Source organism: Crocodylus porosus, unplaced genomic scaffold, assembly GCF_001723895.1.
Source record: "Crocodylus porosus isolate Cpor-Errol unplaced genomic scaffold, CroPor_comp1, whole genome shotgun sequence".
Taxonomy (NCBI): Eukaryota; Metazoa; Chordata; order Crocodylia; family Crocodylidae; genus Crocodylus; species Crocodylus porosus.
The window spans coordinates 31,065,812-31,081,701 of record NW_017728915.1 but is presented as its reverse complement, the minus strand read 5'-3'; the positions used below and the strand labels follow the sequence as shown (position 1 = coordinate 31,081,701).

The 15,890-nt window shown below is 41.3% G+C and overlaps 1 protein-coding gene across 1 annotated transcript in view; it reads left to right on the top strand.

Annotated features, from left to right (window-relative positions):
- ADAMTS18 (ADAM metallopeptidase with thrombospondin type 1 motif 18) overlaps positions 1-15,890 on the top strand; it is a 161,972-nt gene that overhangs the window by 53,605 nt on the left and 92,477 nt on the right. Inside the window, exon 2 of the mRNA XM_019535437.1 lies at positions 2,517-2,833. Within this exon, the coding sequence (XP_019390982.1) occupies positions 2,517-2,833 (317 nt within the window). The remainder of the gene's footprint in view (positions 1-2,516; positions 2,834-15,890) is intronic.

Genomic DNA, 15,890 nt, shown 5'->3' with positions numbered 1-15,890 from the left:
GCGCGGGGTCGGGGCGCGGGGCAGAAGCGGCGTGATCCGGCGGCACGGGGTGACGGCGGTCGGGAGTGCAGTTCGGGGTGGGCTTGCCGCCGGGCGGGCAGGGGGCAGGCGGCGGACAGATGTGCGGCGTCGTGGGCCGACAGACGCGCCTCGGCTGCCGGGCGGGACGGACAGCGGGACGGATGTGTGTCTGCACAGCTAGATGCTCGCTCTCTCTCTCTAGCTGGATTTCCAGCTCTCTAGCTATATCGAGGTCTGGCTATCTAGACAGCTGCTGTATATCTCTAGCTATATCCATCTGTATCTCTACTGCAATATAGCTAGATAGAAGTATCTGTCGCAATCTCTCTCTCACAATACAGCTAGATAGCAATCTCTTGCTCTCTCACAATACAGCTGCCTAGATATATTTCTCTCTCTCACAATATAGCTAGATAGCAATATCTCTCTCTCACAATACAGCTAGAGAGCAATCTATGTACCTATCACAATACAGCTAGAGAGCAATCTCTCGCTCTCTCACAATACAGCTAGCTAGCTAGATATATTGCTATCTCTCGCAATATAGCTAGATAGCAATCTCTCTCTCTCTCACAGTATAGCTTGCTAGATATATTTGTCTCTCTCACAATACAGCTAGAGAGCAATCTCTTGCTCTCACAATACAGCTGGCTAGATATATTTCTCTCTCTCACAATACAGCTAGATAGCAATATCTCTCTCTCACAATACAGCTAGATAGCAATCTATGTACCTATCACAATACAGCTAGAGAGCAATCTCTTGCTCTCTCACAATACAGCTAGCTAGCTAGATATATTGCTATCTCTCGCAATATAGCTAGATAGCAATCTCTCTCTCTCTCACAGTACAGCTAACTAGATATATTTCTCTCTCTCACAATACAGCTAGATAGCAATCTATCTACCTATCTAGCACAATACAGCTAGCTAGATATACTGCTATCTCTCGCAATGTAGCTAGATAGCAATATATCTAGTTGTAGAAAGATAAGTAGATGTAGTCCAGATAAGTAGTTTTATTTTGGTGTCCAGGTTGCAAAAAACCTGAGCGCCTCCCCTCGTGCGGTCAGTGCCATTCAGAAGCCAGCAATACCCGTGCAGTTGCTCGGGATGGGAGCGGTAATGAGCCCAGTTCAGTCTGCAGTGGGGGCTGGGAAGGGAAAAGCCTGTCTACCCTGTGTCTGTTCACTGGGGGATTCCCTTCCTCCAGCAGCTGCTTGTATTTTTGGCCACCAGCCTGCTTAGCGTCCTGAACTTCTGTCATTGATTAACACCACTGGAAGAAAGTGAAAGGCCTTGATGCATTGTCTCCACTGTCTACGGCAAAAAGCAATCTCTCATTGGCTACATTTTCAGCATAGTAGGTGCCCAGTCAAATCTATTCGAGACAAGGAGATTAATCAGGGGGTTATTATTATTATTATTATTATTATTTTGCAACATCTGTTGCTATATGAAAAGGACATTTGCTTTTTTTCCCCTTAAAAGGAGTCAGTTTAATTCTAAGGAGAGATAAGACAAAGTAGACTGTTTTCCTGTCAGAGAGCTGCATGCATTTGTACCTGCAGATCTGAATAAAGGTCAAAAGCTAACTGGAGCTAGGAAGCAGGTTAACAGAGATATGGGTTTTAATATAAGCCCCTGCTATGACTTTCACGCTGCCCTGATTCAGCAAGTCCACCGCTAACTTCAATTATACAAGTAGTCCCATCACCCTATGGATGGATCAATGAAACTACCCACGTGCTTAGAGTTAGGCACATGCTTCAGCACTTAGATGAACCGGGGCTTGTATTCTTTTCAGCTCCCCAGATGGTTTGAATTAAACTTTTTTTCTTCTCATGAATCTCTAAAGAAGGTATTTCATGTATTTTATTCAAAACAGTAAACTTCTTTGACATTCATTTGGTAAGGCTGAGTAAAGGTTGTTAGATCAACCATAAGCTCTTTCTGTTGCAGGTCCATTACAACTGGAAACCCTCTCTAATCACGCCAACCTCAAAGAGAGGAATTAATAAACTAATCCTTTAATCATTTGAACAAGCGGCATGACTATCTACACGGTCTCAGTTATGGTTAAAACAATATAGCACTTAAAATATTTGTTTTAGGGGGAAAAACCCCACTCTCCCCAGTCGACAGCTATTTATGTATGGGGAGGGGTGAAAAAAATCTGTAGACCTGCCCTTGATGACAAATGTCTTTACAAGAGTGATTGTGGGAAAGTTTGCAGCTATTCTAGTTAGTCTGTCTCTCTCAGTGGGGCGCAAAGGAAACAAATCCTGTTTTAAAGTCGCTGACTTACGTGGGACTAACGAGTTGCTTTGCACAAATTTCTGCAGACGTACGTGTGTACACCTAGCCTGCAGGTCCTCGGTGTCATTCACAAACGCGAGAACTCTTCTTGCCGTAATGAAAGTCTGCTGTTGAACATGACATCCACTTCCGTTGCTGGTTGAAAAAGGCTGATGGTTAAATATTTTACCTTTCCAGATTACATATTTGTGACACCCATCAAAGTGGATTCCAGTGGATCGTACATTTCGCATGATGTTTTGCACAGCACTAGGAAAAAGAGATCGACTCAGAGTTCAAAAAGTTCCTTGCACTACAGCTTTTCAGCATTTGGACAGGAACTGCACTTAGAACTGAAACCTTCTACCATATTAAGCAACAGCTTTATTGTCCAGGTACTTGGGAAAGACGGAGTCACAGATTCTCAGGACCGTGAAGTTGACCAGTGCTTCTATCAAGGATTTATAAGGAACGATAGCACCTCTTCAGTAGCAATATCTACATGTGTAGGCTTGGTAAGTGTTTCTTGCAAGCTAATTCGTTGCTAGATTTTCATACAAAATAAAGCGCATGAATTGGATGAATCGATCAGATTCTTGTTTCATTTAGGATATTTTTGCATGTCATGTACACATGATGTTTATTGTCAACTCACATCATCAGCTGGACCACTGCCGTCAAATGTAACAATGGTGCCTCAATTATAGGCCATACACTTTGGCATGCCACCAGTAGTCTATGGATCACTATTTTGAGGGGAAGAAATGTTGGTAGATATACATTAATTCAACCACGGGACATTTCATTCATCCTCGGGACAGTCATGATATTTGCAGCATGCAGTACCTAGTTGTTCTTAAAAGGTAAATGCTTGTTCTGCAATTAAAGGGCAGTCTTACCCATCTTTAGAGAGAAGATTCCTCAGGTAAGGAAGGCTTTCAAGGTCAGTCCCTAAGCTTATGAGAAAATAAACAAGGTGTATATGATTGCCCAGGGTCTAAGAGAAGAATTAAGTTCCAGTTCTTATTGAAATCGAAGGGGAATTAGGTGTCTGTCCCTTAGGATCCTTCCAGCCTGCAGTGGGAAAGCAATCATATTGTTTCAACTCTTTCATGAATGCACCAAATATTATGCCTACAATATTTGCTGTTTACTTCTGGTGTTCAAATTCATGAAGACTTATTACTAAGAGCAATGCCTTTTTTTCTGCAATACATTCTGTGGCATCTTATTTTTAAGGAAGCTTTCATTGATTCCTTGGTACAATGCAGAAAGAGCATTCACAGATTTAAGTAATCACTGGAAGCCTCTTGGATAAAGAGTCCCAGCTTTTTGTGCAGTCATGCTAGAAGAATGTCTAGTGTGCATGAAGGGGGGAGTGTGTATTGAAGCAATAAGATTCATGGTGGTGCAGTATGTGGGGATGTGTTTCTCTGGGGGTCTTGTATTTGGACATATGATTTTGGACATATTATGGGGGTCTCATATTTGGATATATGATTACTACTATTGTATGGCCAGACAGAAGAAGAAGGGGTTTGTGGAAAATACTGTTTCATTTGAAATACTTTTCACACTGGTTCCTATTGGACTCTTGGGAGAGGTTGGGCCACTATGAAGAGCCATAGGGTATTGTTGAAGGTTTCTTGAAATGGTCTGGATTATAAATTGAACGTCATCTTCTCTGCTGGTAACAGCTACGGGAAGGTTTTAACATCTTCTTTTGAGTATCCCCATCTAGTTGAGACTAAAACTTTTGGAGCAGGTCCTGGGATTTGGAATGAAGCATTCATTGCTTTATATTTTATTCACATGATGACAATATTGACTGCTACAAAGAAATAAAGATCTTGGCTTTGTTTTGAGTTGTCTCCTGGTTGTGAAGCTTGCTTTCCTGACCGCTGACTTCTTTTATGCTTCTTTGAAAAACTGGTTACCCGGAGAGCCAGGGTTCAAGTCTGCCTTCGGTTTATCTAAATTACAGAGAAACTGAGTTTGTTAATTTTAACTTGCTCTGAAAAGGACCTTTGGTGTTTTTTAGAGGAACTAAATTAGTTTATGAGTAGTACAAGCTAGTTTATAATGAACGAATCTACCCTGCCTTCTGCTTGACTTCAAGCTAACATGGATACCTATGTCTTTCTGGTCTTTTACACTGTCTCACTGTATAAATCAATGTGACTGTCTGTCTGCTTAGGAGAGATGCAGAATCTGAACAGAAGTGAGCGAATAGAGTTGACTGAACAAATTTATTGTGGCAGAATTTGGAGAGTGCTTTCCAATGCCAGCTGTCTCAGGCTGTTACCCTCTCTTACCTAAAGCTGTCTTACAAATTAAGAGACATTTTAAGTTGACAGTCCGATTCATTTTAACGCATACTCTGTTCTTATAGATTAAAAAAACTGCAAACAAAACTCTTCTTGTTCTTTTTTCCATCCTTTTTTACAAACTTCAACATGTTTGGGGGAAGAGGGGGACCCAAAAATATTCTCAGTTTAGAAGTTAACTACTTTTTTCTGCTCTAAAAATATGCCACTGTCTGTCTGTACAGACAACCACATAATTTTTATTGTGTTCCAAATTCAGTAATCATATGTTAAGTCTGGACACTTTGCTGTGATCAAGGGCACCTTGTGAATAGCCTCTATATCCTCTTTGCACCAACTACTTTTGTCACTTGGTTGCCCTTCTTTCCTATCCCCTTTGTTCACTGCTGTTAAACCGAAAGTGGTGTTTCTTCTGTATGGTTGGCAGCACTAATCTTTCCATTGTTCCTTTCATTAGCAGTAGCTTCTCTACAATAAAACAGCAGTGACCCATTCTTTCAAGCTTGGAACACCACAATGTGATTTGGAAGCAATTGCATTTCAATACACTACAGGGACTCTTTGATCTAATTTTTTGGATGACCTAGAGTATTCAGTCATTCAGCCGTCTGTTATCTGCCATTGCCTGCAGAGTAGACTTTGGGAGAGAAAAGATCTATGTGTAATGGGCTGTTAGGCAGAGCGACCCTGGAGTAACAGTAAAAAGGAACAAGGATCTGTTGCTTTACCGTAGACTACATTGAACTCTACGCATCTAAATGAAACCTTGGCCTATAGTTTGGTGTGATATAAATAATAGAGTATTTGAGCCGTGCATTTTTTTCATACTTGTTTGTAGATTGGGTCTAAAAGTTGTGTATATTAAAATCAGCAGAAACATTTGAATGTAACAAGCAGGATTTGCTCCAAGGTCTTTAATTGGAAACAGATTTCATGGCCCTGTGATCTATTCATTTGGCTAATAGATATCCCAACAGCTACACAGGGCTAATTTTTTTTTTGCCATATATGGGCAGCTCTTATGGCTATTCACCACCCTTACACTGTCATCATAAAATACAATATTTGGATATTTAGATGCTTTTCTACCTGCACTGCAGCTTCATTGTCATGGACAAAAGTAAACTTTTCTTTCTATTTGCAAGTGAAAGACATGTTTCTTTGTTGTTTTCTGACCAGTTCTAGGGAGACAAGTGTATTACTTCAGGGGCTGCATCCATTGCGTGTCTAGTTAGAATATTTTCTACTGACATAGGATCACCAACAAGGTTGCTACACAAGAACACTTAAGACAGATCTTCCCACACATCTGTATCTGTCAACTCCATAAAAATGCCACTGCCCCTACTTTAGAGATAAGATATTGGTATATCAGAAGGCTTATTATGAGTCAATATCTGTTTCCAGCATTTACAGTTTCCTTGGTATACATTTGTACTTAAAGGATTTAAATTATTGCCCAGGGCAGAGTACAAGAGAACCAAAGAGTTGCATCTCCTACTATGTGGCCTAGTGTCATTTTTAATATTCACATGTGGGTTTCTGAATAGAGCAAACATATTTTACTGTTAGATAAGATCCTTCCACATAAAGTTAAACTGCCATAGAAGAGATATGCTATTATCCTATATGTGCTGCATAGACAGTAAGGAAAGTTGTGGGTGAGTTACTTATTTGTAAACTTTTGTGAGAGTGTTATTCTACTGTGGGAGCTGACGTATCCAATACAAGGTAAATATCAATGAATAAGGAATTCAGAGAGAGCGAGCAAATGACTAAGGTAGCTATTAGTACACGAATTACAGGATCTCTCCTACAGTTGGTCATTTTGGGTCAGACCAAAGCCAATTACAGTCAGCGGAAAAACTCTGTTTGTTATATTATTCAATGTCCTGTCTTCGGGTCAGATACAGGCGTAAGCTAGTGTGGGATCATTGAGTTTAGAGGCGTTGCACCTGCACACACTAGAGCTGAATGCGTGCCTGTCTCCTTTTGTATTTACATACCTCAATTATGGAGCAAAGAGCCAGCTTTAGGCATTATCTAGGGCCCCGCTTTGTTTTTGAGAAGACGTGATTGAATCTTTCATTGTAAGGGTCCTCTTTGCCTTGTCTGAAGTTATAGTGTGTCTGTTGGTGTCTAGTCAAGGGAAAAGGAAAAAAAAGAGGAAAGGATGAGTCATGTTACACTCACTGAGCTGTCAGAGGAGTCAGCGAATAGGAAAAGGTTTGGAAAGAGCAGCATGAGATCCACAGGCGACATGTTAATTCAATGGGAGTTGTATGTGTGCGTGTCTGAGGGCAGGGCTTGGTTCACAGTATCAAAGCAGCCACAAAATTAAAGCCTTGTAGGCCACCAAAGAGGAAGGCAGGCAGGGAAACACATGTACCTACCATTCTTCCCAGTCATTTAATTGCACCTTTTATTAGCATCGAAGTGCACTCTCAGCAACATCTGTCATTAGTAAAATACATTGAAAGCCATCATAAGGCACTTCCTCAGGCAAATGTCAGTCCAAGTAAGTAGGCCAAATTCTGCTCATTTACGCTGGCATAAATCAAAAGTAATTCTGCTGGTTTCAAGGACTTTTATCTCAGCATAAAAGTAAAGGAAGCTTTTGGCCCTGTGGGATTTGAGCAAGAACTGAGGTTTTGACTCCTCCTTAAAAATATTACCAGTTTATCCAACATATCAATATTTAGATACTGTAATTATGGTGCCATTACACCAGAATGGAATCAATAATTTGAACTGTGCCTCTGCTGTTTCTGAATTGCTAGTCCCTTGTATCCCAGAATTCATCCGTTACTGTAATAGGATGAAGAAGTAGGAAAGCAAGTCTCGTTTCCACTTTTAGGAAAATCTTCCTGACACCGAGAAGAAAAGAACATGCCTGAAAACATTTAACAGGGATTTAGACAGGGCACTACAGCTACTCCTTGCTTAATGTCGTAGTCACGTTCTTGAAAAATACGACTTCAAGCAAAACGACGTTAAACGAATCCAGTTACGTCACAGTAGTTACCAACTAGCAGACAGCGCCCAAACAACGTTATGACCAAACACTGCGTGACTTTAGATGAGTATGTTCTCTAATAGATCAGCAACGTAATAATGAAACAACGTTAACTAGGATGACATTAAGTGAGGAGTACCTGTAGGTATTATAGTTCAGGACTTGGGCCTGCACTTGCTGATGGGAATGAGTTGAATGTCTGTACCACCAAATGGTCTTCTCCATCTCTGTGTGCTTCATCCCCTTTTTGTTGACTTCCCGGTGTACAGTCAGGCTTCATGAATTCACTACTGTTTAAGTGTTGCAACAGAAGTAGTTGAGGCTAGGGATTAGGGAATGGCTGGGCTCTTGATGGCATTTTATGTACATATGGTACAGCACTCCTTTAGTTCCTCTGAAGCAGTTATGGATCTACAGTATTAACTTCATTGTGGCATGTCATTGGCAAAGTCATTCATAGACGAAAAAATCCTTGCAGGACTAGAGCCTGTAGGAGCGTTTGGCTCTATAGGCCCCAGCCTTTCCTCAGCTTCCCAGCTCCACTGCCCAGGCTCTGCTGAGGTAGCACAAGAAGGATAGGGAACAGCTGCAGGTCCCTAACCTGGGGGCACTGGTAACATATATAAAAGAGCAGGTACAGCCAGCTCATATGCCAGTTCACCCTGCAGCATCTGCAAGTGTAGAGGGCCTGGTTAAGAGCATGTCTGGGGCATAATGACCTTACATCAGTTGCAGATAAATGGCAGATGATCCACTGGGGAAAACAGCCAGATTTAGCTGGTTTAACTAACAGTAGGCCAACCTTAAATCTAGCTTCAGGATCCAGGAACCAATCTGTTTTTTAAACCAGTTCCACCATCCTCTTCCCTTAAAGAGTCTGGCTATAACTTCTGATTCATTGGAGGTTGACCCATATCCATTTCTCCAGCTACTCAGAAAACAGTAGTGTTTCTTTAGCTGTCACAAAGACTTCCCATTAAATTTGGTTCCCACAGTTGTACAGGAGATTACACCCAAATGCCATAATAAAGGTCAGGAGAGGATGATCTGTCTGGATGGGGACTTGACCTCCTGATGACGGGATGTCTTTGATGTAAATGAGGATTTTTATTTTAAGCTGCATTATTTTGATTTGGACTATACTGATTATACACAGTAAGACTTTTTTTTCTTTATCTTCTCTTGATTGTAGCATATGTTGGAAAAATTAAACATTCCACTTATTCATTTTTAGAGTGGCAGTTTCTGGAGGCTACACTGAATATCCATCTGTGCGGGGCTTCATTGCCTTCCCCTTCAGAAACTGAATTTAGTACTTGTGGAGGGTGGCAGATTTTCAGAATTGGAGACGAAAGGCCTGTGTTTACCCAAAACCCAATGCCAGCCTGGGAAATAGGAGTTCAAGCACCCCATGTTCTAGGATTGTTGAAATGACACGCTGTGGAGGAGCGGGTTGCAGCAATGCTTGTGCATTGCTCTTGTCTCCTGCGCTGCGGCACATTCCTTTTGCTGTAAGAAGATTATGTAGTGTCTCGAGTCTGTCCCTTGGACAATGAGCAGGCATTTTATTTTTCTCAGGCCATTATTCCTTAGCCATCCTACCAAGCCACTACTCCAATTCCGATGCCAGGTTTTTTGGGGTTTTTTTTTTTGACGATTTGAGCACATCAACTGAGTCGACAACATTGCTTTGTTTCAAAATAAGCTTGACAACAGTGGTCGTGACCAATCTGGGTTACTACAGTGACTTCCTAAGTCATTCCATCTTTCTGGGACTTAGTTTCAGTCACGTTTTATTTCAGGAATATTTACCATTGCCATAGATTCTGTTGGCAGGATATTCGTAGCGATACTCAGTGTGTTCGGGGCACAGGCTGTTTTTGTCTTATGCAAGTATAGCACTTAGGATAGTACAGCCCTGGACCATCATTGTGCTCTCTGGGCACTTTGTGATACAAATAATCAGCAACGATTATTTCTCATAACTTCGCTGGAAAAGTCTGTTCCCATTATACCCTACTGACTTCAATGGAGCTGTGATCAGATCCATATCTAAGAAGTATTTCTTAACCTCTGCAGCGAATAACTCATGAAGCTAACAGAATATCTTTGAAACACCTTGTTGAATCTACTCGCTTGCACCCTTCCTGTGACGAGGGTTGCACACTGAGCCTGAATTTGCTGCTTCGTTGAGTGGTCTAGGCTAACGTCGGAGTTATAACAATTTATCTGCGGGTGACACAACTGGGCTGTGTAGCTCAAGTTTTTTTTTTCAAAGCGTGGCTTCTCCAGCTAAGGCAATTAGAGAGGAGTTAACAGGAGGGGAGAAGTTGAGTTAGTTCTTCAGTGAAAACAAGATCAACGGAGCTATGCTGATTGACATCAGCTGATGATCGGACTCCTTATCCTTCTGTATCCTTACCCTCTTTCATTTGTATGGGGAGACTGCTGACTAGCTGATAATACCTCTTTAAGAAAGCGTATCTGAGTTGGACTTCCTTGAATGAATACCTTACAAACAGGTTTTCCTTCGTCTTTCTAATTATGGCAATGGAAGCAGGGGCTTTGGTTCTTTTTTGCCTTTTCTTATCCAATGTCAACCCAAATTCTGTTGCAACAGGGTTACTATAAACTACAGTATGCATTTTCTGTTCATTTGCACTGACAGTGATTTGACCAGCCAGTGATGGTTTGATGAAAGAACAACTATTTTTTTTCTGACAGCATAGCATCAACTTAATCATAGATGAAACAAATACAAGGAAGCTTGAAATCATAAGAACTTTCATTAATGCAAAATTTGCCACATGGCAATCTCAAATCAGTTTACCAACATTCATTAATTAAGACATAACAGATACCCATGATTTAGAGATGCCATTAAAAAGGAGAGCATGGCCCACAATCCTTTGGAAAAAACCTCACAGGACAAGTCAATAATCTTCTCTGAAATCAGACCTTGAGGGCTGGAGAGATATTAGCAAATAAATGAACCTTGATTGGCCAGAGGTGAGTGCACCAAACCAACTATTGCCCTATGACGTGATTTGGAATAATTTTCCTGAACTTACACTTAACTTCAAAAATGTTTAATTAATTTGTATGTTCTTAACAGGTGCATATTACAATAGCGTAAGTGAAAAATTATTTGATGGTAGACAACTATTTGATGAGAATCAGGCGTGGGTGCCTGCATGAGGCATTTAGTAGTAGAGTTGTTCTTTACTGGAATGATGGCTGGCACGTGAGAACAGGATTCCTTAATCAAACCCATTTCTCAGATAATGAAACAGAGGCAACAAGATGATGTGATTTACACATCCCACCTGTGGGATGTTGGCTGTTTTTTTTTTTTTTTTTTTTAACCATTTTGTGCCATTCAATTAATCTCTGCCTCCCCCCATACCCCTTCGCTCACCGACCGTAAGTGCTTGTGGATTTATCTTGAGAGATAGAGATCTCTCTGTGTTCGCAGTGGAGTTGCTTTAATACGTCTGGTCACCCTATGTCTTTTCAGAGAGCCCTTCTTTATCTCTATGTCTTATAAATATTAATACTACTTCCCATTGAACCAACAGAAATAAACTAGGCTAACACTAATTTTTCACTCCTGGTTTTGCAGCTGACAGCAGAACGTGGCACCAGTTCTTTTAAGAGTGTAATATATTTTATGATATAGAATATATCACCCGATCCTGAAAATAAAGCGTGAAGACAAAATACCAAATGTAGAGGTGCTGGAGCACACAGGACCGACACACTTAGAAACCGCTAGCCAGAAGAGGATGTTGTAATGGCTCAACCATGTCAGGGGAATGAGGGGAATCCATATTCCCAAGAATATTTTGCAGAGTGAGATTTGAGACAGCTGTAGAAAGTTGGGGCACCCTATATGGGTACCATGACGTGTGGGGAAAAATGTTATGAAGTCATAGGTTTCCTAGACATCAGGGCTGGAAGGGACCTCAGAAGATCATTGAGTCCAGCCCCCAAAGTCATTCAACATCAGTGTAGGAAGCTGGGAGAAGCACAGCGAGTCCCGTCCGATCTGCAAGGAACGTCTGGCACTGGGTGCAGCACAACATGAAGCAGCTTTGATCCAGAGGATGGAAGCAAAGTGAGAGAGAAGAAAGCAGCATGCTGTAAACTTGGACTCCAACTCAGACAACACATGGATCTGTGAAACTTGTAACAAGCTGTGTCGCTCTCAAACTGGGCTTGTCAGCTGCCAGCAGATTCATCAGGTACCTGGCTAGACTTCTTACATGATCCAGAAGATCGATGGTTGTCTCTCACCATAGTCTGTGTTTAACAGACAAACTTCTGACACATCGATCTTCCTCTTTTCTGCTACAAGATATAATCTTTATAAACAATTCCAGAAAAAAAATTAGATTTCCAAAGTCATCAAATTAAAAACAGCTCTGGTTGGTTTTTTTTTTTTTTAACACAAGTAATTATGCTTAAATGAAAAGTATGCATTCTAGTTTAAAAATAACTTTTGCTAGATCAGACTCGCTTTATGTACCACATCCCCATTCTTTCTTTCTTTTTTTTTTTTTTTTTGGAAGGAAGTCATTATTTGAACCACAAATTTTAAAATTAGTTTAACCTTAAACCTCAGGAAATGTTTAAAGTTAATATTGTAATTGGAAATATAATACTATAGGCAAAAATGAAAATGATTACATTAAGGAAATCTACAAATGATGCAAAACAGAGGATGCTGGGAAAGGTTTTGATTTAAAAAAAAAGAGGCCAAGTGATGCATAGCACCTGTTACAGTCTAGGATTCAGGCAGCATGTATTGTTTGTATTGAACACGTGCATAATATTGAGATCAAAATTGTGTAGCTGTGATTACTGGCAATGCTTAAGACAAAGCCAAGCGAAATCAGGAAAAAGATATTTCTTGATGCCAAAGCCCTTTAGATCAGATCCTACCACAGGGGGAAAAAAAATCCCTGTTCAGTCTGCCATGATCATCTTACTCCTTGAACCACTACACATCTCCATACATCTTATTATCATTATTTCATTATTATGTGGCTCAACAGTCAGCAGAGACATGGGAGAGGGAGGTGGAAGAGAAGAGACTATATCGCTGAGTCAGCAGGATAATCTGGAAGGTCCGTTTCCATTGTAGATGCTTTTATAATTACCTTGTAAATAACCCAAGGTAGCACTCTATGCTCAAATGTCACCCAATCCAGTGTCAAGTACTAGAAAAATAACTAACTGAAGAGTAAGGAAACCCATCTGCAGACTGACCCCATCCTGTCCCCAGGGGCTGTTATCACTGATCAACAGCCAGAAGTAAAAATAAGCAGGAGGTCAGCCAGCTACCCAACAAACCAGGAGCTGCTGCTGCCATTTTGAGATTACGGTGAAATGCTTGGCACCTGCCTTGCAGCTGCCAGATGCCCTTCAGTGCATTGTTGTCAAGTGCATCGACTCTTCCTGGCTGTGAGAGCATAAGTACAGTGGGAAAAATTGAAAGGAAGCACTCTGAGAAGCCAAAAGGCAGGAAAACAAAGCAACACAGCTGGACTGTGCCCAACTCCTGAACCAAGTCCCTTTTGAAGGACAAGACCTGAACCAAGTCCCTTTGAAGTCCATGGATCACACTGTTGACCTTCATGGCTCTTGAAGGATACCTCAAGTGTAAACAGGGCAATGAACAGCTTTGCCTCCTTGTGACTTTCAGACAAGGGATGGACATAAAGTTCTTGAGCACTGCCTAAGACCTTATTCAGCCTTAAGGGACTCAGGGGAAAAGTAGGGCACAGCCTCATGCATCTTCCACCCCAGTAAGGAGAGGGAAGGGGATGTGACACCTAAAGAACGGTGTCGTTCTTGCATAGTCCTGCATGCCAGGCTGCTCTTGATGACCATTTTGCAAGCCAGAGGCATAGTATGTCCTCAGAGCTGGGGTGCCCTGGATTGCAACTAGGCACTTTTAGTCTGCCTTGGAGAAAAAACCTGGCTAAAATAGCTTGCAGTCAGTACAGTGTGTCACTGGACATCAAGATTAGATTAACTGCAGAGTGACAAAGGACTACTTTCTCCATACATCTGTGTGATGGAATAACTACTGATGTAAGGACAGTCTGGGATCAGGAGATGAGTCAGCACAAGAAGCTGACAGACTACAATAAGGAGCTGAGTCTTGGGATCAAAAATTATGTCAGGAGTTGGAACCCGATGACCTCTACATTGCAGCTCAGGTTTATGGTCTCTGGGATGTGTCATCCTGACAGGTTTTTACTCTGTAATTTTCCAGTCATCCCTTGAAAACAAGCCTTTTGATGGACAAATTAGTAACTTGACAGCAAATAGGTTGGTGAGTTTTTGTTGATGTTACAGCTATTCGGATGCTTTATTGAGTCAATTTTTAAAAGTTACAGAAAAAAGGATGTAATATTCTGACAAGAAAGGAAAATGGAAGGATAGAGAATCTTATTGCCTCAGAGGTAAGGCTCTCTCAAATATATCAGCAAGTATTTATTATTTATAACAGACATCAATATGCTGACACTCCTGCCTTATTCCTTAACTGGGTTCAGGCAAGTACAGAGGATTTTGCAAAATGTTGAATACTCAGTGGAAGTATTGTATATCTTTGTGGACACTGGCTGTGTTCAGGGAAGGCTGTCCCACTGAGCTGGATGGAATTGCAACCTGCACCTGATGTGCTAATTAGCAGGAAAGGAGATATTAAAACATATAAAAAGCCACCTCAAATACTCAGGAATTTGTGCTAGCCTTTTACTCTTGCTTTTGCAACTACAGAACAGTGCAGTATCCAACTCCATTAACGGTGATATATACTAGGGGTGCGCAAAACAGGCCCTATTCGATTCGGATTCAGCCTGAACTGGGGACAGTGATTCGATTTGTTGATTCGGATCAGTGTCGCTGATTCAATTTGGCTGAATCTGAATCTGAAGATTGGATGCTGATTCAGAGAATCAGCAATTCGGCCATAGACACAGCCTTAAATATTTTTCCTACATACCTCGAGGTAGTAGGCGCGGCTCGTAAATACTTCCAGTCCACTTCTGGGTCCACCGGGGAGTGTGCAGAGGCCCCTGGCTCGGCAGTTGGCTGTGTGGGACCCCAGGTGGCCTCCCAGACCCAGGAGGCACCAGTCGCCGAGCCGGGTGCGCTCTCCAGTGGACTCCAAAGTGGACTGGAAGTGCTTCTGTCTACTTCTGGGTCTGCTGCTGAGCACGCTGGGGAGCCCCCGCACTTCTGTGGGACGCTCCGTGTGCCCCAGCATTGCAACATTCACGAGCCGCCTGCTCCCTTGAGGTATTTAGAAAAAATATTTAAAGTTGTGTCTATATCCAAATTGCCGAATCTTTCTGAATCGCTCCAAATCAGTTTGGAGAGATTAAAGGGTCTCCTGATTCAATTTGGATTTGGAGATTTGGCCACTGAATCGGGACGAGCCTCCATTGATTTGAATCAGGGACCGAAGCTTTGCACAGCCCTAATATGTACTATAAGTAAGAGGAAAAACACATTGCAGTACTCCTCAGTCCTAACCTCTTTTTGGTGTGATGTTTGTTAAAAAGCAGCAGCTGCACAATTACAACAGTTTTAAAAAATATTAACTTCTTTATACTCGAACAATTATGCTTTAATCTAAAGGATACTTTATAATGCATACATTGCACACGAATGTTTAGTCTGTGGCTAAGCACACAAGTACTTTCGTGCATATCAGTGAATATGTTATGACTGTTATAATCACAACAAAGTCCATACAGATACATTACAGGAGTAATTAAAAGTTCATTAATTGGTCTTATAGCATGGCTAATGCATTCTGCAAGATTGCAACGTGTATTTATTGCTGCGGGGTTTCATGATAGTGTGTGATTGTGCAATACGATTTAAATGACTATATGGTGCAATTTTGTGTTGTAACCTTCTCAGTTTGGTGAATTTAGCTTGTAAATACCAACAGAAGCACAATCAAATAGTATCTCAGGGTGAAACTTTTTCAATGTGATGGGCGGCAGTGAGGGGGGACTTAAAGCCTGGCTTATCTTATCTTGGTTTTACTTAATGCTCCTAATGCAGAATGGTTCTCACCCATGAGATATTTGATTGATTCATAGCAACTGATGTGCAGTTTTAAATTACAGTGCTTTCAATTTCCTTGTTCCTGACAGATAAGGAGGGTGGGCATTTCCTGATTATATGGTATAAATTCAAAGC